At 37.0% G+C, this 22,573-nt stretch overlaps 2 protein-coding genes, 1 long non-coding RNA gene and 1 pseudogene across 3 annotated transcripts; 1 reads left to right on the top strand and 3 right to left on the bottom strand.

Annotated features, from left to right (window-relative positions):
- LOC130736951 (phenylalanine N-monooxygenase CYP79D16-like) lies at positions 1–703 on the bottom strand. The gene has a single exon (XM_057588727.1). The coding sequence runs from the start codon at positions 701–703 to the stop codon at positions 80–82; it is 624 nt and encodes a 207-aa protein (XP_057444710.1). The 3' UTR covers positions 1–79.
- A 1,062-nt stretch (positions 704–1,765) lies between these two features.
- LOC130736950 (isoleucine N-monooxygenase 1-like) lies at positions 1,766–2,758 on the bottom strand (annotated as a pseudogene).
- Positions 2,759–9,313: 6,555 nt separating this feature from the next.
- Positions 9,314–13,104, top strand: LOC130739160 (uncharacterized). Its single transcript, XR_009019785.1, has 8 exons — positions 9,314–9,991; positions 10,081–10,240; positions 10,332–10,395; positions 10,526–10,545; positions 10,955–11,015; positions 11,150–11,235; positions 11,364–11,471; positions 11,602–13,104. It is a non-coding gene; the product is annotated as an uncharacterized LOC130739160 (long non-coding RNA).
- A 605-nt stretch (positions 13,105–13,709) lies between these two features.
- On the bottom strand, positions 13,710–22,573 carry LOC130739158 (uncharacterized). The gene is made up of 20 exons (XM_057591395.1): positions 22,297–22,573; positions 22,062–22,211; positions 21,008–21,189; positions 20,363–20,470; positions 18,948–19,118; positions 18,309–18,869; positions 17,624–17,698; positions 17,339–17,467; positions 17,195–17,269; positions 16,898–17,107; positions 16,533–16,685; positions 16,227–16,438; positions 15,798–15,915; positions 15,587–15,719; positions 15,317–15,518; positions 15,115–15,220; positions 14,893–15,033; positions 14,674–14,797; positions 14,385–14,504; positions 13,710–14,276 (listed from the first exon to the last, which is right to left on the bottom strand). The coding sequence occupies exons 1-20, from the start codon at positions 22,556–22,558 to the stop codon at positions 13,921–13,923; spliced, it is 3,588 nt and encodes a 1,195-aa protein (XP_057447378.1). The 5' UTR covers positions 22,559–22,573; the 3' UTR covers positions 13,710–13,920.

Genomic DNA, 22,573 nt, shown 5'->3' with positions numbered 1-22,573 from the left:
AGCTCAACTAAGTTTTTTGTTCTAGACTCAAGTTTAAGATCATTGTCACTCCTTTCAATATATGGCTTCTGCAGTTTGCTTAATATACATGATAAGCCTCTGCCAATAACCTTGGCTCTGCAAAGGCCACAAGAGGCTTAGCTTTGGTGGTATCTCCATCAGATTCAGAGAGATCAATTCTAGACTGATTAGGTGGCACACTCCAAGTGAAGCCATGAAGCAACCTTGCAAATAGCATAAGAGTCATTGAAGTTCCAAGCATGAGTCCTGGACAACCACGTCTTCCAGTGCTGAATGTTATCAACTTCAAGCTTGGCTCTGTTAAAACCAAATTAGACCCATCACTCTTAAGATGACGTTCTGGTTTGAACTTGAGTGGTTCTTCCCAAACTCTTGGATTGTGGCCAATTCCTTGTCTCCTTAGCAACACATGGCTACCCTTTGGGATAAAGTAATTAGCAACAACTGTGTCAGCCATTGAAACATGGGGAATGATAAAATCTGTAATGGGGTGAAGACGAAAAGCTTCTCTTGCACAGGCCTTCACATAGTTGAGCTTTGGGAAATCTGATTCTTGCACTAGCCTTCCTCTACCTACCACATTGTCCAATTCCTCAGTGGCCTTTCGTAGTAGCTCAGGCTGATTTATCAATTCTGCAAGTCCCCATTCAAGTGCATTTGGTGGATTATCAACTGTTGCCATCATTATTTCCTGTAATATATCCTAAAAGAGTTTAATTATGATTAATTTAAAATAATTTTACACTCCAACTATTTAAAATTTTACACGTAGGAGGAACAGTTACATTCATTTAAATTTTTTATTAAAAGATTTTTTGTTTTAACAGATTTCGATTAGAAACAAAATATGTATAGAATGTTTGCTTTTTAGAACATTTTTTTTTGAAAAATATATATGGCTGTTAATAATAGTATTCAATTTTAATAATTAGACATGAAAATAAAATGTGGAGATATTCGAGTCCATTTGTTTAATATTTTTAAAAAATGATTTTTAGCTGCATTAAAAGAGAGAGTGTTTTTGGTGATTTTTGCCAAAAATATAAACTCGTTTGTGTTTGTTTATACGAATAAAAATATTTTTACTTCAACTTTTACTCTTTTATTACAACTATTTTTCTTAATTAAATAATTAAAGTAAAATTTAAATTAATTTGACCAAGTTCTTTTTTAAAATAATAACTATAATTTTTTTTTATTTTTTTTTCAAAAAAAGCTTTTCCCTAGCTAATAAAAGTATATTTTTTTAAAATAATATTAATCAAGATTTTTTTAAAATAATAATTTTTTAAAAAGCTGAAATGAACATCTAAAAATAAAAAATAATTAATTAAAAAATGTGATTTCTAGAATAAAAAACTGAAACATAGTCTTAAACAAACCTAAAAAGTTGGTAAAATGATTTTCGATTAAAAAGAGATTTTTCCAAGAAACAAAACAAACTGTTTGTTGATGTTTTGTGGGTCTAGGTGTTGTTGTGGTCTTTTTGGGTTGTTTGTTTTGACAGGTTTTTTGTTATATGAGGAGTTTGTGTCATTGGTGAAGGTGTTGTATATATAGTGAATTTTTGCTAGAGTTGTTGCTCTTAATCTCTTATCCTTTGTTGTTTTTGAACAAGGTGAGTAGCTATATCTCTGCTTTCATGAGGTGGTTAATCTTTTGCTGTCCCTATTTATTATATCGATATATTTTTGCTTAAAAAAAACAAACAAACATAATCACAACAACTCAAGACTTAAAGGGGCTAGAAATTAAGAAGCAAGAGTGGCACCATAGTTTGAGACCGAATTTCCTCCACAGTCAAAAGTGGATTGGTGTGAGCTCCTTTGAGTGAAATGAGAACATCTAGCAAGTCTTCTTGATCTGTATTTTTCTCATTCTTCCATTTCTCAATTCTGTCTTCAATAATTGGATCATGATATTTTCTCACAACCTCACAAGCCTTCTTTATGTTCCCTTTATGACCATCCAAGTCAAGTCCCCTGAAGCATGCCATGTAATCAGAAATAGAGAAGGCAAAGAGGTACTTCAGCATAGTGAAAAGTGCTTCTACATGCTCTACTTCCTCAACACCAGGTCCTCCATCTTCCCTACCCTCTCCAAAGAACCTTCTATTGAAAACCAACCTCCTTATCACATTCCCAGAATAATGTTGTGCAGCAACTCTCACATTCACTAGTCCACCACCATTTCTGCATTGGTTGTACACAAAACTGACAAGGTTATCAGCTTCTTGGACCCTCTTGTCATGAAGCCATTGATGCCTGAGGGGTGAAAGCAAGTCATTGGTGATCACTTTCTTCATTTTCTTCCACTGTTCTCCAAAGGGGACAAGATCTGTGGTTAGATATCCATGTGACACATGCGCACTGGACCAGTTCAAGGGTCTTGAGGCAAAAACAGAATCCTATTTTATCAAGAACTCACGTGCAATTTCAGGACTTGACACTGGGATGACATTGATGTTACCCAAACGGATGCATGCAATTTCAGTACTGTTGAGATCATTCATGACTTGTTGTATGTATCTGAATGCAGACTTGTTTGCTAGCATTTGTGGAAGATTGCCAACTATAGGCCAAGGTGCGGGACCAGGAGGGAGTCTTGGTTTTTTGTTGTGACTATGTTTCAGGGATTTGAATAGGGGTGGTGTAAAGCTAGCTAGCATGATCAGTATGATGAGGCTCCAAAGTTCTTGATAGACATTAAGAACAGGTTCCATGGCTTTGAAATTAATGGTTTCAACACAAAAAGGTGAATGGATATAAATAGGAAGGAGCTATAATATACTCACACTCCCGCAATATTTTCACTTTAATTCTCTTAATTTACGACATTTTTATTTTTTTGGAACGTAACTGTAACGAGTGGAATGGCACGTGAGGGGCAAGCTGCCACTAGTGCTGAGTCATCAAGGGAAAAGGGGAAGCATAACAACCTTCCGGAATCAGAGGAATTGGGCCGCGGGAAGAGAGAGAAGAAACCCAGCTGGAAGTTAACCGAATCACATGGGTGAGAGTGGTATATAAGAGAGTAGAGCAATGTAATAGGCATGACATTGGATGTATTCCCTCTTCCTCTCTGAATATTCTCCCTCCTCTGTATTTCTTTCTGCAATTGTTCTTATTTTCTCTTGTAACCCTCACACTGAGGCTCTGAGTTACTCCCTTGCAATAGAAGAACACTTTCCTTCTTGAGTTTTCTGTTCAATTTCTGATTTATCATTACAATTGGTGCTTTCATCTCACCATGGCAGACAACACACGCATGAAGGAGATCTATGCGGAATTGAAGAAGAGCGCTGATGCGATCTCTCGCGTTAGTGACGACCTTCAAGTCCAAGTTAATCGAGTGGAAGCTGCGAATCAAGTCCAGATGGAGAAGATCGATGTGATGCAAGCGACAAATGATTCACAATTCACGCAGCTGAACACGTTGATGGCTCAAGTGTTGCAACAACTAAAAACTCTTCCAACGTCTTCCCATGGTGCATCGAGCTCAGGCAAAGATCAACAGAGGAATTCGTTTCAGGTCAGATCTGTCAAACTTGATTTTCCTCGCTTCGATGGTAAAAATGTGATGGACTAGATTTTCAAAGCTGAACAATTCTTTGATTACTATGCGACACCAGATGCTGATAGATTAATTATTGCTTCAGTACATTTAGATCAGGACGTGGTTCCTTGGTATCAAATGATTCAAAAAACTGAACCATTTAGCTCTTGGCAAGCTTTTACTAGAGCTTTGGAATTAGATTTTGGACCATCTGCGTTTGATTGTCCTCGGGCTACCTTGTTTAAAATGAATCAAGCTGCAACTGTGAATGAGTTTTATATGCAGTTCACTGCACTGGTAAATAGAGTAGAGGGGTTGAGTGCAGATGCAATTCTGGATTGTTTTATGAGTGGTTTGCAGGAAGGCATTCGCCGGGATGTGAAAGCATTGGAACCTCAGACACTAACCAAAGCAGTGGCTCTAGCCAAACTGTTTGAAGAAAAATACACTTCATCACCCAAACCGCAAACATTCACAAACTTAGCCAGAAATGTTAGCTCAAACATCACAATCCCACCACGACACTCATCATTTACCCAAAAAACCGATACCCCAAAAACATCCTTGCCACCACTATTACCTACACCATCGATCAAACCTTTTAACATAAAAAACCACAACATCAAAAGAATTTCCCCTGCTGAGATTCAGTTGAGACGAGAAAAGAATTTGTGCTATTTTTGTGATGAGAAGTTTTCCCCTGCTCACAAGTGTCCCAATCGACAAGTGATGTTGCTTCAGTTGGAAGAAACCGATGACACTCAAACTGATGATCAAGAGATACAGACTGAGGAGGAAAACTTGGAGGGTGATACGCACCACTTATCTCTAAATGCCATGAGAGGATCAAATGGTGTGGGCACTATTCGTTTTACTAGCCAAATAGGGAGCATACAAGTTAAGGTACTGGTAGATGGAGGAAGTTCTGACAACTTCATTCAACCGAGAGTGGCTCAAGTCCTTAGACTCCCAGTGGAACCAGTTCCTACCTTGCGGGTTTCAGTGGGCAATGGTCAGATTTTGCATGCGGAAGAGCTCATACAGCAGTTACCACTGCAAGTTCAGGGCCACGAATTGAAAGTACCTGTGTACTTATTGCACTTTGCTGGTGCAGATGTGATTTTGGGTTCAACATGGCTAGCAACTTTAGGACCTCATGTAGCTGATTATGCAGCATTAAGATTGAAGTTCTTCCATAATGGACACTTCATTACCCTACAAGGTGAAAGCAATGTGGATGTAACACAGGCCCAACTACACCATTTCAGAAGACTGCATAACACCAAAGCAATTGAGGAGTGCTTTGCAATACAACTAATTCAGCAGGATGTTCCAGAAGATATTTTACAAGAATTGCCAACCAATATTGAACCTGAACTGGCTATACTTCTGCACACTTATGCACAAGTCTTTGCTGTCCCTACTGCCCTACCACCACAAAGAGCACAAGATCATGCTATACCATTACAACCGGGAACATGACCAATCAAGGTTAAACCCTACAAATATCCCCACACACAGAAAGAACAGATTGAAAAAATGGTACAAGAGATGTTGGATCAAGGCATCATTCAACCAAGCAACAACCCTTTTTCATCTCCTATCCTCTTGGTCAAGAAGAAAGATGGCAGTTGGAGGTTTTGCATTGATTATAGAGCCTTGAATGCCATTACTATGAAGGACAATTTTCCAATGCCAGTAGATGAACTATTAGATGAACTGTTTGGAGCTCAATATTTCTCCAAATTGGATTTGAGGTCCGGATATCACCAAATATTAGTTCAACCTAAAGATCGACTAAAGACAGCTTTTAGAACACATCATGGACATTATGAATGGCTAGTAATGCCATTTGGTCTTACAAATGCACCAGCTACATTTCAGTGTCTTATGAACAAAGTATTCCAATTTGCTCTTAGAAAATTTGTTCTCGTTTTTTTTATGATATTTTGATCTATAGTGCTTCTTGGCTGGATCATCTCAAGCACTTGGAGTCAGTGCTGCAGACTTTGAGGCAGCATCAGTTATATGCAAGGCTATCTAAATGCTCATTTGGAGCCACAGAAGTGGATTACTTAGGTCACACAGTATCTGGAAAAGGGGTTTCCATAGAAACTACTAAGATAAAAGCAGTGCTCGACTGGCCTACACCATCAAATGTGAAACAGCTTAAGAGGATTCTTAGGCCTCACAGGTTACTATCGAAGATTTATTAAATCTTATGCACATATTGCTGGCTCTTTAACTGATCTTTTGAAGAATGACAATTTCATGTGGAATAAAGACACAGAAGCAGCATTTGTTAGGCTCAAGAAAGCCATTACTGAGGCCCTGGTGTTGGCATTACCTGACTTTTCTCAACCTTTTATCTTGGAGACTGATGCATCAGGCATTGGTGTAGGAGCTGTGCTGGGACAAAATGGCCATCCAATTGCCTATTTTTCAAAGAAACTGGCCCCTAGAATGCAGAAGCAATCAGCTTATATCAGGGAGTTGCTAGCTATCACTGAAGCTCTGGAAAAATTCAGGCACTACTTATTAGGCAATAAGTTTGTTATCCGGACAGATCAAAGAAGCTTGAAAAGCTTGATGGACCAAACCTTACAAACCCCTGAGCAACAAGCATGGATCCACAAATTCCTAGGATATGATTTCAAGATTGAATATAAGCCTGGGAAAGACAATCAAGCGGTTGACGCCTTGTCCAGAATGTTTCTTTTGGCTTGGTCAGAACCTCATTCGATGTTCTTGGATGAATTAAGAACACGATTGGCTAGGGACCCTCGATTGACACAGTTGCTGGAGCCACACAAGCAAGCTGAGGATGCAAATCATTATACTTTGAGAGAAGGTTTATTATACTGGAAGGGCAGACTTGCAATACCTGCTGAAGATGATTTAGTACAGAAAATACTCCAGGAATACCACAGCTCCCCAATTGGAGGTCATGCTGGGATCACAAGAACACTGGCCAGACTCAAGGCTCAATTTCACTGGCCCAAGATGCAAGAAGATGTCAAGGTCTTTATCCAGAACTGCTTGGTTTGTCAACAAGCCAAAGCAAACAACACATTGCCCGCGGGACTACTTCAACCATTACCAATCCCTCAACAAGTTTGGGAGGATGTAGCAATGGATTTTATCACAGGACTACCTAATTCTCTTGGCTGGACTGTCATCATGGTAGTGATCGATAGACTCACGTAATATGCACATTTTGTTCCCTTGAAAGCTGATTACAATAGCAAAGTAGTAGCTGAAGCATTTATGAATAACATAGTTAAGCTGCATGGGCTACCAAGATCTATAGTATCTGACAGAGATAAAGTCTTTACTAGCAGTTTTTGGCAGCATTTATTCAAGTTGCAAGGTACCACACTGGCTATGTCATCAGCATACCATCCACAGTCAGATGGCCAATCAGAGATTCTGAATAGGTGTTTGGAAATGTATCTTAGATGCTTCACCTATGAGAATCCTAAAAGCTGGGTGAAGGCACTTCCTTGGGCGGAGTTTTGGTACAACACTGCCTATCATTTGAGCTTAGGCACCCCCCATTTAGAGCATTGTATGGCAGAGAACCACCAGCTCTAACTAGACAACCTTGCTCAGTTACGGACCCTGTTGAAGTAAGGGAACAACTAGCTGACAGAGATATCTTGCTAGCTAAGCTCAAATCAAACTTGTCAAGGGCTCAGCAGATCATGAAGAAACAAGCTGACAAAAAGAGAATAGATGTATCATTTCAAGTAGGTGATGAGGTCTTGGTGAAATTACAGCCCTACAGACAACACTCTGCTGCCTTGAGGAAGAACCAGAAACTGTCAATGAGATACTTTGGCCCTTTTAAAATATTAGCCAAGGTTGGGAAGGTTGCATACAAATTGGAGTTACCTTCCACTGCAAGAATCCACCCTGTCTTCCATGTTTCTCAGCTGAAGGCTTACTCTGGACATGCTCAAGAGCCCTATTTGCCATTACCCTTAACAGTGACAGAAATGAGACCTGTTCTACAGCCAATTAAAGTCCTGGCAACTCGTTCTGTCATCAGAGGTCATCATCAGATTGAGCAAATACTGGTCCAATGGGAGAATGGTCTGAATGAGGAAGCTACTTGGGAAGATGTGGATGATATCATGGCAAGTTATCCTACTTTTAACCTTGAGGACAAGGTTGTTTTTAAAGGGGAAGGTAATGTAACGAGTGGAATGGCACATGAGGGGCAAGCTGCCACTAGTGCTGAGTCATCAAGGGAAAAGGGGAAGCATAACAACCTTCCGGAATCAGAGGAATTGGGCCGCGGGAAGAGAGAGAAGAAACCCAGCTGGAAGTTAACCGAATCACATGGGTGAGAGTGGTATATAAGAGAGTAGAGCAATGTAATAGGCATGACATTGGATGTATTCCCTCTTCCTCTCTGAATATTCTCCCCCCTCTGTATTTCTTTCTACAATTGTTCTTATTTTCTCTTGTAACCCTCACACTGAGGCTCTGAGTTACTCCCTTGCAATAGAAGAACACTTTCCTTCTTGAGTTTTCTGTTCAATTTCTGATTTATCATTACAGTAACTTACCACATCACATCTCTTTCTATCATCACTGCTGATGTGGATCCTCTACTGTCGAATTGTCTCCTGCACCATTTGAGCCACATATCTACTACTTCTTAATCTTCCACTACTGTAGCTAAATAACCTCCAATTACACATTGACACGTGTCCTGCTTTTACTTACTTCTGTTTTTTTATTTTTTTTTCAACTCAACAAAGGAAGAACGACGTCGTTTTTGCTTCTACACTGTTCATCACCGTCTCCCATCAAACCTAGCTCTCTAATCGCGTGTGTTCTCTCCATCTCTACCTACTCCGTCGTACCATTCATCTCCTTCTGATTTCGAGTCTTCCTCACAGCCTTCCCTTCATCCACATCAATCTCAAACCCTAGGTCTGCTTCCGTGTTAGCCTTCCTTTCTCAACCTACTTCTCACCAATCCATCAATAGAGTCTCTTCCGATTAATCTGATGAGGAATTGCTTTCGGCCGCCGCTTGATGTGTATTTGAAGCCAACTTTGCCGTCGATTATGGTAGAACCAATTTTGGATCGACACCTTAAATGGCACACTGTTCATTCGTCATCCTTCCTCATGAGAACTCCAACTACTATGGTTGAATGCATCAGCAAAGGTTGAATACTCTATCAAATGGTCAGTTTCAATCCCAATCCTAATTCATTTTATTCATTTTTTTTTGATATATTTCGTACAACTCCAATGTGTTAAAAGAGATTTATCTATCAGTATAGTTAGGTCTGATGTTGTCAGTTCACTTTCAAATTTTGGCTATAAGTACCCCATGTTGTGAACTCCCATTCTCACCATTCTCATGTCCCAATATTTCTGCTTGAAACCCTCCTCTTCTATTTTATCTCACTCACTAATCTGATTGAATCTTACTGTGCTTTTATTTATTCTGTATCTGCACACATGAATTCCATTCGAAGCTTATGCCCAGGAAGATCATGGCAAGGGTTATTAGGAAGTGGGAGATGGCACCTACTGCTGAACCTTCCAAACCATATGCTTTCCAGTTCTTAAATTCATGCAATGGATTATAATCGAGTGTTAGTTATTGTTGATACTTTTTCTTTTTTCTTTTTTCATTTTTCATTTTTCATTTTTCATTTTTCATTTTTCATTTTTCATTTTTCATTTTTCATTTTTCATTTTTCATTTTTCATTTTTCATTTTTCATTTTTCATTTTTCATTTTTCATTTTTCATTTTTCATTTTTCATTTTTCATTTTTCATTTTTCATTTTGTTGGCTGATAATTTTATAAAATTTGTTCTGAATTAACCTCATCAATTTTTTTTTTATGAAATTAGAGTTTTCAATATTCATGGCCTGTTACTTTTAATAGAGTAGGATAGGACCGATTCAAAGTAATTATGTGATTTTTCAATGTTCACAACTTGGTAGGAAGAGGAATAGGATTTTGATTCTTGCTTTTGTGCCACTTAAGGCACTGTGTACAGAGATTCTTTTTCTAAATATACGATTTTGGTAATTTATAATTTCAGTTGATGTTTCTTTTCGATTATGTGAGGCTTTCCATTTTCTTCTTCTTCATTTCCTTAAGAATTGAACCATAAATGAGATAAAAGTTTTCAAGTTTATAAGGAAAAAAATGTCCACTTTTTCTTTTCTATTTAGTGATCCAGTGAAGAGGATTTTTTGTTTGAAACTACAAGTAGACTATCTAGCTAAAGTTACACATAAACAAGATACAAAGTTAATAGCTCTGAATTGATTTCTCTGTTAAAGTATGTTAAAGTATCTGATTGTTGTTGTTTATATGATTTTTGGTAGATATTATTGGATTGATTACAGAGTACAAGATATTTGGTGGTTGTTAAGGTTGAAGCCTTACGACATGAAGTTATATTTTCAATTAGGCCCCTGAAAACTTTGATTTCTAATCTAACAAGTTTTCTGGCTCTTCACAGGTGGGGAGATCTTTTTTTATGTTTTAATGGCGGTTGAGGCATAGAGGCATAGTCAGTGTCTATAATCAAGTCGCGTTTGGCTTGCCTGACCAGGTTATGAGGGAATGTGCATGTCAGGTGAAACTTGTGGAATAGGATTGAGCTTTCTGTGTGAGGAGTGGTAAGTCATTATGAGAGCTTAAGATCTTATATATTTTTCAGTGTCTACATAATTGCACTTCACTGATATTTGTTTTCTTATGTCTGCAAAGCTAAAGGGGTTTGTCCCACAAGCTTGGCTGTGCTAGGAGATGCAGTTTCAAAAATCTTCTTCAGGTGTGTTTCTCCCTTCATTTTAGCTTCCTTCATTTGATTCTACATTTTCCCTTTCTTTATCCATTCATGCATTTCTAACTATTTTTCTTTCTTTCTTCTTCAATGATTTTTGCTTCTCTCATATTCGCAGCTGAAGGTTGTCTCATTGAGGTGCATTTTCCCTTTCTATATTTGTTTCTCCCTTTCTCCATCTGTTCCTGCATTTCTCCCTTTCTCCATCTATTCTAAAATGTTAATTTTGTTATTTTTATGAGATAAAGGATTGTCTAGACTTGATTACATGTGGTGAAAATTATGATGAAGTCTTTTTTTTAATCTTAATGAAAGAATGAAAATTATGAGAAGGGGACACAGGGGTCAAAGTCTAATTTTGATAAACACCCTCAACCACTAACACTTCTTTTTTCTTTCCATTGGCTGGATTTTTTTATTTGTTTTCATTTCAAATTCATTGAGGCTATGAAATCAGTTATTTGATAGCTTTGGTGACTTGTATGACTTATACGAAGGGGGAATTAAGCTGTCTACAGTTATACTGATTAAAATTAATCCTTTAAAGTGTTAAAGGAAGTCTTCAGAACTGATGGTGATCAAGTTTCCACATGCTAAAGTGATTCAAGGTACTACCTTTGTCAAAACAGCCACTTCCTCAAAACTGACACTTGCAAGCAAAAATGTAATAACTTTTTTACATTTAGCAGCTTGAAAGAATGGATATTTTGACAATGGTTATTTCTTTTTATATGTTAAACAGTGACTAAGTCAGATTGGAATACTGATGAAGAATTTGCAAGAGAGATCATTGCTGGTGTAAATCCTGGTTTAGATCACATCCTTCAAGTAAGCTCAACATTTCATTGTATACTACTATATTAGTTTCAATTTGGTATCAGCAACATTGATCCACTTAATGTTCTAATGGTGAACAATTGGTTAAATTCCTCATAATTTTTTAAAATTAATTCCAGGAGTTTCCTCCAAAAAGTAAGCTAGACAGTGAAGTCTATGGGGATCGTACAAGAACAATAACCAAAGAACAAATAGAGCTTAACTTAGAAAGGCTCACTGCAGATCAGGTAAAGATAAATTTTTGTTTCCCATGATAAAAAATTATGTTTTCTATGGTAAACTATGTTATTGTTTTGTTGCCATAGTCGCTCAAGTAATGTCGATATTATTCTAACCAAGTTAAATTTTGTTGGACAGACTATCCAGAACAAGAAATTGTTCCTGCTAGATCACCATTTCAGCTGTTCGAAAGATAGGACCTTTACTAAAGGTGAGGTGGCTCTGCTGCTTCATTTGTTCTAGGATGTTTTTCATGTGACTGGTTTCACTTTAAATCAAAGAAAGGAAATACATTTGAAGCTGAAATTTTTCCCCTGCAAAATTCTCATTGTCCCCCCCCCCCACCCCCGCAAAAATGCTTATTCTTTTCATGACACTAACCAAGAAAGCTGCTAATTCATTCCTTTTTGTCTCTTTTATATTATTATTGTTTTGTGTTTGGATTGAACTTTGAACCATAGAATAGTCCTTTGGCTTTTGTGTGATAGATATTAGTGTCTATATACGATATATGCAGAAATATACATTTTTTATCACTTATGCTTGGGAAGGAACCCACATTTATATAGTGTCTTGTGTTAAAAGCTTGGGCAGCTGAAGAAAAGGTGATTTGTTTTGTGCTTGAGGACAAACTTGCTTAAGTTTTACGCTTGAGGACAAACTGTTGTTGAGTATAGTGGTGTGTACCAAGAATTATATAGTCCTTTTCCTTTTATTTTCTTGTGTTTTCTTTCTTTATTTTTATCTTTTTAAGTCTTAATTATTGTCTTTTGTTATAATTGAGTCTTTTTTATATTTTTGAGTCATCATTTGCATTTTAGTCCTTTTAGAGTCTTTATTTGCATACTTAGTCCTTAGGAATTAGTCATTTTGAATTGTAGTCCTTGTTCTAGCATGTTCGAGTAATTAAGGGCAAAATAAGAATATGGAATTCTAAAACGTGCTGAAAATATAGCTGAGCTCTCATGACTTTATGTGCATTACAATGATGTTTTGTGGTTACAAAGATGGCTTGATGGTGTGTTTAGTGTGCAGCTCTCATTAGTTGTCCATGATAGAGGTTCAATGGAATATTTATTGGAGAGTAAGGACAAGGTTGATGATAATTAAGGGCCAAAAGGTTTTAGAACCAAACATTGAAGGAAAATAGAGTTGTTGAAGACATAAAAGATATCAAAGTTGGCATTGTGAGCTGAAGAAAGAAAAAAAAGATGTTGTCACGGACATGCTCCTCATCAGTTTCTTTGCCTGTAAATTGAATACTTGTAATTTTGTTTCGGATCTTAGTTTTTTTTTTTTTGGACAGAGGCTTGTGTAAGATGTCTTGGAGCTTTCTTAAGGCTTCTTTTGTTTTTCATCTAACTTTGTTGAGTTTACATGGAATAAAGGTTTTCTTCTATGAGTTTATATCTCTGTTTTGCTTGAATGCATGCAAGTTGTTTAACTTATTCTTTTCATTTGAGATTGGATTGATTAGTTGCCTGCGCCTTAGGAATGAAGGTGGGGGTTGGTAGTTGGTGGCCTGAAAATCAGAACTTAATTATCTTCAATTGAATTATTCATAGGAATCAACACTTAAAGAGTGTGGCATGGATCGCACTCTATACCGCTTGGTCATTTGAGATTGGATTGAATAGTTGCCTGCGCCTTAGGAATGAGAGTGGGGTTGGTAGTTGGTGGCCTGAAAATCAGAACTTAATTATCTTCAATTGAATTATTCATAGGAATCAACACTTAAAGAGTGTGGCATGGATCGCACTCTATACCGCTTGGTCATTGAGATTCTGATACCATGTCAAACAACCAATTATCTCAAAAGTGTGAAATAAATGGTTTTATATTATATTCTAATATATATATATATATATATGTATGTATTTATATAGTATTTGATTACTTTTTTTTATAAACCAGATGAATTATATTGAAGCGAAGTACAAGAGGTACTTAGTATTTGATTACTAATGATAACTCTACCTTGTTACTAGTAATTAATAATTCAGATATTGATTTCAAAAAACTAATTCAGATATCATTAATTAATGTAAAAACTACTTAACACGGATGCGATTCCATTAGCCATTCACAAGTTCAACTTTGCTTTCCTATCTAGTATCCAGTAACCTCACCTTTGTGCAGAACAGAAAACATTATTTATAATTAATGGCTTTTCCCCTGATATCACAAAGGTCTCATGTCACAGAAGGTTTGGAGAAGATAAGTTTTTTTTGAAAAGCAAACAATGGGAGAAGAAGATAAGTGATGAAGTAATTCTGGATGTATGTCAAAATATAAAATCATCTGTTATGCTTTGATTGTAGATACCTAAATTTTGACCTACAATGTACCTCATGTCAATATTTTCATCTGTTAAAAATCGTTGTAAAAGGATTGAAAGTTTTCTAAACAAAACTTTTCTTGTATAATTTGGATGAATTACAAGGCAGAAAATGCATCTTAACGGCTGTGAGGTTCCTCTTGGGATTTTCCCTTGCCCCGAAGTATCTCGCCAAAATGTCCTAGCATGATGCGCCGGAATCTAGTGTCCTCTGCTGGAACTTGTGATGTAGCAGCCCTTGGGGACACAACTCTCTCTGATGGTGCTTCTGTGCTGTCTTTCTTTCCACGCTCACCAAAGAAGTTGCTCAGACCCATCACCTTAGTACTACTTGTTCTACTAAAACTTGATCCTGATCTTTCCTTCATAATAATTTCAAGAGCTTCCCTGTGTGCTGGATCGAGCGCATCCGAGTCTTTTAAAAGATTCTGAATAGCAGGCAGGAGGAAGTCCTGTATACTATTTGCAGGAAGATCTATAAGATGAAACCAACAGTTAAAAATACTAGCTGTAAGAATATATGTCACATACTAGAAAATCAAAATCTCCCATCCTGGGAAGACAAAGCTGATAAACTGCAAACCTGTAGCATCCAGGGCTCGGATTGCCTCACAAAATGCATTGGCTCTTTCTTGCCGACGCATCACGTCACTTGAAGCAGCAGTTGTCACAGCTGTAAGTTGAGAAATCTTGGACAAAAGATGTACAACAAAGTTAAGAAACAAGTGGCACAATTTAGGAGATGCTGAAAGCCAATACAAAATGCAAATGACTTGAAAAATGAGAGATAACATCAGGACAATAAGCACATTTTTCAGGACAATAAACACATTTCTCAACACTTTCTTTTCCATGAATAAGGTCAAGGATATAATCTCTAAGCTGCTCTGTTGTATGCGGTATTGCAACCACCAGTGCATGAATGACAGCAATAGTAGTTTCATGGGATCCATCTTCAAGAAAAGCACCCATTTGAACACGTATCTTGTCAACTATCTGCAAGATATTATATATTTGATCAGGAGTTTGAATCTGTAGCAGCATTAACTCTACATCAACAGAAACCAAGATGCTATGCTAGCAGCAGATACCATCTCATTTTTGAAGTGTTGAGCCACAGCACCAAATGCATCAATGCTGGCACACTTCACATTGAGGTTTTGGTCAGATCCAAGAGTAACTAGGGCAGGCAAAGCATGAGCTGAAGCAACTTTTGCATCAATGTACGGCACCTAATAATGAAGACCTCTTTCTATGTTAGTTTTGACATTTCTACAAGATCTAAATAGAAACTAAGAATACAGTAAGCTTACAATAGCTTTCAGAAGTTTCGCAGCATTTATTTTTATGTTCACGTTAGTGCTAACAACCATTTCCCATAGTATTTCAAATATCATGCCATGGTTTTCTTCGTATATGCTGCATTATAAAGAAAGATCATAACTGAATGGAAAAAATTCTATCATTAGTGTTAAAATATAAATATAATATAGGTGGCCTATGGGATATACAAACCAAATGAAGCGGATAGCGTTAATTATCTCAGGAGTGTTCTTGGTTGATGCATTCTCCTTGAAATTGTCTTTTAGGAGCAGCTTCCTTAAGTACTCTGCGAATTGTTCACGTTTTCCAGGAGCACCCAAAAGACCAGCCAACAGAAGTGGTAGGACACACAATGTACAGAGCCTCTCAGAAATCTCAGATCTTGGTCTCAAACCTACAAGCGAACTGTCAAATGCAAAGTGATTATGTACGAGTTTCACACAGCAAGTGAAGAACCGTTACCTTCAATTCTCGAACGAATAGCACTAGGAAAAAATGTCAAATCGGCATCATCCCCAACTGCTGTTAAAAATACAGGTAGCATTATGCATGTCACATAGGGATCCCCAAACCTTTCAGAAACAGATAACAGAAACTGCAATTACATAGCTTCTATCAGAAATTACTTAGTTGCTTATACTACTAAACATGCGAAACAAAGTAGACAACTGACCTTTGAAATTCGACTACGTAAATTATCTTCTTTCCATGGTAACAAGCAAGCCAGCTGTATCAATTTAGGAAAGCACTCAACATGCATCCATTCAAATGCATCCCACTCAACATTTTCCCTAGAAGAAGTGGAAACCATTCAAGATCAGTACCAGTTTTGACACTGCAGCCATGCACAGTTTTGTGTTTCTGCATATGCATGTCTGCAATGCAGATACATTACCACATGAATCAAGCTTGTGGGTTCTGGACACAAGACCTGACCTGCCACCTATTTCTCAATTCACTTACCCACATTTCACCCATCATCCAAAAACAGGCATTTATGGGTGGAAGGACATGACATTCAAGACCCAGAGGCCAGCTAAGCCAATTCTTTTACAGACCCTAATGGTATTATTTCAAACTGGACATTTTTTGCTCAGCTTACCTTGCATACAATTCAAGCAATGTGGTATCTAACACAAACTGTGTAGTTTCTGAAGTGAACAATGGACATGTTTCAATTGCTCTCTGGTGCACCAAAGAAAGCAATTCCACCAGCGTTCTCAACAGAACATCTATATTCCAACGCTCTCTTTCCCCCAATTCATGTAGATGCGATTCTACACATCCATCAACTACAGAAAGAGAGGGACAATGCTGCAAATTGGAAGATGGATATTCACTCAAATAATGTCAGGGATGAAGTTATCAGTCACAAAGGATAGCAGAAAGCACAAACAGAAACAAATACCTGAGCAGAGCTCAAAATATGAGATATTAGAACTCTCAAAACGTGGTCCAATTTGTTTCCCCATTTTATAACTGCTGGAAGCAATTCCTTCAAAGTAGTTTCCACCACCACTCCTGAGGGATCACAAATCAATTGGAACATCAACTCCTCCACCTAACAACAAATAAAACAGAAAATTGGAGCAACTCCTTATCTTTAACTTTTTTTAGAAAAAAAAGGCTGTCTTATTTATTATGTATGGCAAGGTAGAAAGCTCCATTCCTAGACTGTCCCGTCAACCTGTTGCAGAGCTTACATTGCAGCCAATTCTCTCAAGTCAGAAATCTTCTCCATGATTGCCTCGAAGCATATATAGTGAAGCTGACCTTGAAATATTTATCCATGTTTGGGAAGAGCGGAAGCAGCTTAGCCAAATTATGAGCTGCAGCCTCTCGAACAATAGTGGCAGAATCTTCTATCAGTTGCTGTACAATAGATAAAATAAGAGAATCGCGAATCTCAGGTCGTACAAATTCTGCAAGCTCTCCACATGACTGAGCGACAAGCAGTCTACGCTCCTCGTACATGTGATTTATCTAAAATCCATAACACTGAAAATGTGAAAACATGGCTCCTAAATCAGAATGACAAAGGGTAAGAAGAAAAGTAAGGCCAGAATATACTTGTTCCCAACATTGAGTAAGTAATTCTGTTTCTGTTCTCATTTCTCCAACATTCTTTGAAAGGCTGACACATGCCTGAAATGATAAGAGTTACATTGAAAACAAGGAGTCTTTGAGCAAACTTTAGAAACCAGTATAACTTACATCCATTATTATCCGTCTCTGTTGTTCATCAGGACGCTTGATTAAGTTAAATAATGTGTGGGTCAAAGAATCCCGAGTCGTGCTATCTGGGTGGTGCTCAATTGCACACATAATTACAGGAAGGAGTTCCTGCAACCAATGAATAAACACTAATTGAACGTGTATTCAATGTTGGAAATGTGTAAATAAATTTAGAAAGGTAAGTTTCAAATCATTTAAATCATGGTGGTCTCCAATGTGTATTCTATGTTGGGAAAGTGTAAATAAATTTAGTGAGTAGCAAACCTCACGATGGTTGATCAAGACATAAGGAACAATTTTAGGCAAAGCGTCTGCAAGTATCTGAATGGTTCCTAACCCCTGTCAAAATATAAACACATTAAACAAAAAACATAAATTTACATTATGATGTAGACAAAAACAGTTATCTTTCATTTAAACACTCTAACAGACTGACTTTCACTTGTTCTTTTCAGGGACAGAGGGAGATATTGAGCTTTATATGTATAAAAGCAGTGTTACAAAGACACTGCCAGTAGACTGTGTTTAAAACAAGAGCAAGCTTTGAACAAAACCAATCCCAACCATTCAGTTTCACTTCTTACCTAATTGTAATCAAATAAAACTCTGGTAAGAATGTTTCAAAACATAATTGGATGATACTGTAAAGAAGATAGGTCTTACTAATGAGTGCCTCAGCTCTCAAGACATTGGTTTAAGAATCAAGAAATATAAAATATTTATAAGAAAAATATGTTTTTAGTCCCTATGATATTAGAGTGTGTCGGTTTCAGTCCCTAAACCCGACAAAAACCACATGACTTTTGTATTTGCTAAAGACTACAAGTAAATAAAAATTTTATAGGATCTAAAAGTTAAAGTGTGTTAATTTTACAAGGGCCATATATATGTGTGTGAGAAAGAATTTCTTAAATATGTTCGAGGATTTCCTCAAGTAGAAATGACTCACTTTCTTCTCAGATATTGCTTCATCATCCACATTGCCTGATTTAGCACACCTGCTATCCTGTTCTTGCTTGCCACCATCATGTGCAGAGACATTTTCAATACTTTCAAAAGCACTATTTGCATTTGCAGGATCAAATAATGTATGTTGTGAATCTTTGTGTTTATCAGCATAGTAGTTAAGAGTTTGAACAACCGGTGAATGAGCATCTTCATCTTGTACAACATCCAATGCCACCTCAACAGGATGAGATATTGCACCTTGGTCCTCGTGAATCTCAATCACTTTGTCTTCTGTCTGCATAATTTCATTTTCAGGGACAAATATTCCATTTTCAGGAGGTCCTTTGTTCTTTTCCTTCAACCCTTCAATTTCCATCTGCAATTTCTTAATTTCTTCCTTGTACTTATCTATAGACTCAGGTTGGAAATTATCAACATCACTAACAACCAGATTCTTCCCAGAACCAGACCCTTCAATATGCATTTTCAGTTTACTGGTCTCAACTCTGCTAGCGTGGAGCTCCTCTCTTTGATTCTCCAAAGACTTATTTAAAACTAGCACCTAAAAGTTAATATTAGTATACTATTCATAATAGAATATTACTGTTTGACATAATCTTTTAGAAGGAATAGGAACTACCAGGTCTTCTTTGTGTTTAAGATCTCCTTGTAGTGTCTCCAAGGATTTAGTTAATGCTCCTATTTGACCATCACTCAAATCTTTGCCCTTCAACAAGCTCTCCTTTTCTTGACTTAGCCTCTGATTTGCTTTCAGTAATGTTTCATTTTCTAGAACTTGGGCTATTTTTTCCTGCATATTCATTCATATCTGATTCAACATAAACGGAAATTTGAAATTAATATTACAGGATTTATATGATTACATTTACCTACATCTTCAGATACCAAAATTCAATTCAAGTCCATCGATTCCCCCACATTATAAAGAACTTTCATTCATTGATCAGAAAGGAAACTTTTAAACTGAATCTTATTGTACTTGAAGTAGTTTGGACTATGTTAGTTTTCTATTTGTAGATATGATGAAGAATATGTGGATGAGAAATCCAGAAAATAAAAACAAAACAGAAACTGAAAAAGTTACAAGGGAAGCCAATGGAAAGCATGGGACAATGCATGAACGGATAGCCGAGACTTGGAACTATAATAACACAGCACAGAAAGATGAGGCCTTGCAAGATCTTCATCTGTACCAGAAAGTTTATAAAAAAGGAACATACAATCGAATACAACTGGAAAATCAGTGAACTTGGGAATTTGTCACATCATCAGTGTGCCTCTGATTTGGAAACTTAACCATGTGTTGAAGAATGTCATACACTGTTCAGTGCAGATGCTGAAGCCCTAAATAGGTTTGTTGCTTTTTGAATTAAAGAGGCTGATTAACAATCACTGGAAAGTAATGTATTATTTAAAGCAGACATAACATAAGCAATCAGGGCAGTGCTTTTCCACGGAGATTCTTATGTTAAACTCCATTTCTAATGTTTCTGTTAATCTATGGATATACCAAAAAATGAGAAAAGTATGTCCTCATTTTCTATATCAATGACAAACTAACAAAATGAGTATTGAACTCAAGTGACAGATAATAATTGGGGGGCATAATATATTGTTCAAAGTGAACAGAGAGCTCAGTGCACGTTTTCATTCCACTGATAACATTTTTCATTTGCCAGGGTTGGTTCTCTCTTAAATTTTCTCTATGTTAGAAAAAAAAAACTTCTTCTTTTGGGCTTCTATTGAAGAGTTAACTCTTCATTTATTATTCTAGCCAGGTATTTAAGAGGCTCGAAGAGCTCTGCGAGCTGATGTAATTATTTTTTTGTATGTATTTTTGTTTTACCTTTTGTGGTTGCTACAGGAGGAATTCTTATCCTCCTGTAGTGTATTGTTTTATATCTAAAAATTAATTATTTTACTAAAAACAGATTCACTTTCTGAACAATGAAAAACCTTGTTTAGGGGAGCAAAGCCATGAAATAATAAACAGCCAGTTGGATCACTTATTAGCAAACTGGCCTAAATAATCACCTCAGCAGCCTCTGAAGTAGATAAAAGATACTGATAATAATAATGACGCAAGGCATCTGGTATTAATGCATGTGTATTCTGCCAAATGTCCAAGTTTTGGTCTGTAACCTGCAGGGACAGTTGCAAATTAAACATTGCACAACATTAAGCACTAAAAATGGCATATGATACACAAACTTGTCTAGCAGAAATAATACCTAGAGAGCATTTTTTTTTCTACAAACACAAGAACTACCATGATAACAAAACCTATTCATGGTTGGATATTTGGATCTGTGCATATTATGGTGGGAACTTAGTTCCATTTGTCACAAGTCACAACAAGAGCTATGCATCACAGCACTCCATAAATAACTTGATCCAGAGATTCCATATAAGATCATATTTGATTAGTCTAAGTTCCATGCGCATAACACCGCAGCCACTAACCTCTTCATTCCTAAATGCTAAATATATCAGGTGATGGGAAAAATAAATAAATAAACTAGTCCAGAGCTGATAAAATGTGAAAGTAACAAACTGATATTATCGTATCCCTTAACTTATTAAAAGCTGACGGAATTGCACAAGAAAAACATAAGACAAAACTAAAAAATTCACAGGTGTAAGGACAAAAAAAAGGTTAATAAATTTCCTAATCCCTACCTCTTCATAAAATGTCATAGCAGTAAGACGGTAGCCGGCTATAAGCAAATATTCCTTCACAGCACAATTAAGATCTCGACGCTCACTATCCCTCAGTGGGCCCAAATAAGTGAATGAAATATCCCCATTTCGTTGTTGAATTTGTAGCTCATTATTGACCGAAGCATCTCCACTTGACTTGGCTGCATCAACCAGAACAAACACAAATGACACTGCTGTGTTGTGGGTCATATGCTGCTAGAGGAGTTATATCTTATGGTTTAATATTTTAACATCTTTATACTTTGTTATATGCACATACATTATCAAAATTTTACCAAATAAGTTTTCAATCAGTCCTTAAACTTTATCCTCTAAAGTTCAGCCTCACACTTTAGAAAAGGAGCCAAATCCCCTTATAGACCATGCAATTAAGCATATAAGTAAATAACATTATTAGCCTTAGACAATGGTTGTCACCAAAACCATAAGAGTTAATGGCAACATGTAGCATTAGCATATCCATTGTCCCTTTTCTCACCTACCATGTATGAAACAAAACTAAACACTAAACAATATTGAGAAGTGTTGGGAATTAACAGGGAAGCATGTCATCAGGATAACATGCATTGAAAGACCATAATTAAAGAGAACTAACTCTAAGAAATATAATCATTCATGTGGATTTCACCCAACAGCTTAAGCTTTTCGGATAATTGGTTCATGACATGGTATCAGAGCCTCTATGATGAAGTAGTCTAAAGTTCAATCATTGCCGCCCCAAATTCTTCTTATAAAAGTTGAAATTTCTGCACATGGTAGGTGAGTCTGTGCACTGTTCACGCTCCAAGCCAAAATGGACTCTTGTCTGAGGACGCGTGTTAGAAATATAATCATTCATGTGCAACTTAAACTTTTGGGAAAATTAGTTCACGACACTAACCACTACATTTATAGTCAATTCTTAATGAATGTGGACGCTAAACTCACAGTTGAATTTCCAACAAGAAAACTAAGCCTTCCTTCCTTCCTTAAGTAGAATTATGTAAAAAAAAAAAAAAACTACACACCGTACCGTATAGTTGATTAAGGCATTCTACTTTGGTTTGCAATTCAGATTTGAGTTTGACAATATCTTCTCGCGCCAAACGTAGCTCGTAATCAGTAACGGCTAGCTTTTCTTCAGCAGCTTCTTTTTGCTGGAGCAAAGTTTGAGGATCCGCCACTGCAAATTTGGAATTCAATCAAAGAATGAAAAACAAAATACAAAGAAATTGAGAAAAATGGAATAGAGAAGATTCAGAGAATACATGGGAGAGAATTAAAGCGAGAGATTTGATTGGGAGGGAAGAGAGAGGGATCTGAGAAATATTGCTGGAGGCGAATGGCTTGATTGTTGCGACCATTATCGAGAAGCTCGTGGAGGAGCTCGAACGCTGTGAGGATGTAGTTTTCCTCTAAGAGGAAGTTGACGACGAGATTGCACAGCGAAGCTCTCTCCACATCCATTTTGGCCCTGATCTGATCTGCATTCGGTTGCCAACTTCCAACAACAACGACCATCAACGCCATGCAATTGCATTTTCT

The sequence above is a fragment of the Lotus japonicus genome, chromosome 2 (genome assembly GCF_012489685.1).
Source record: "Lotus japonicus ecotype B-129 chromosome 2, LjGifu_v1.2".
In the NCBI taxonomy this organism is placed as follows: domain Eukaryota; kingdom Viridiplantae; phylum Streptophyta; class Magnoliopsida; order Fabales; family Fabaceae; genus Lotus; species Lotus japonicus.
The sequence above is the reverse complement of the archived record's forward strand: the minus strand, read 5'-3'. Positions and strand labels throughout refer to the sequence as shown.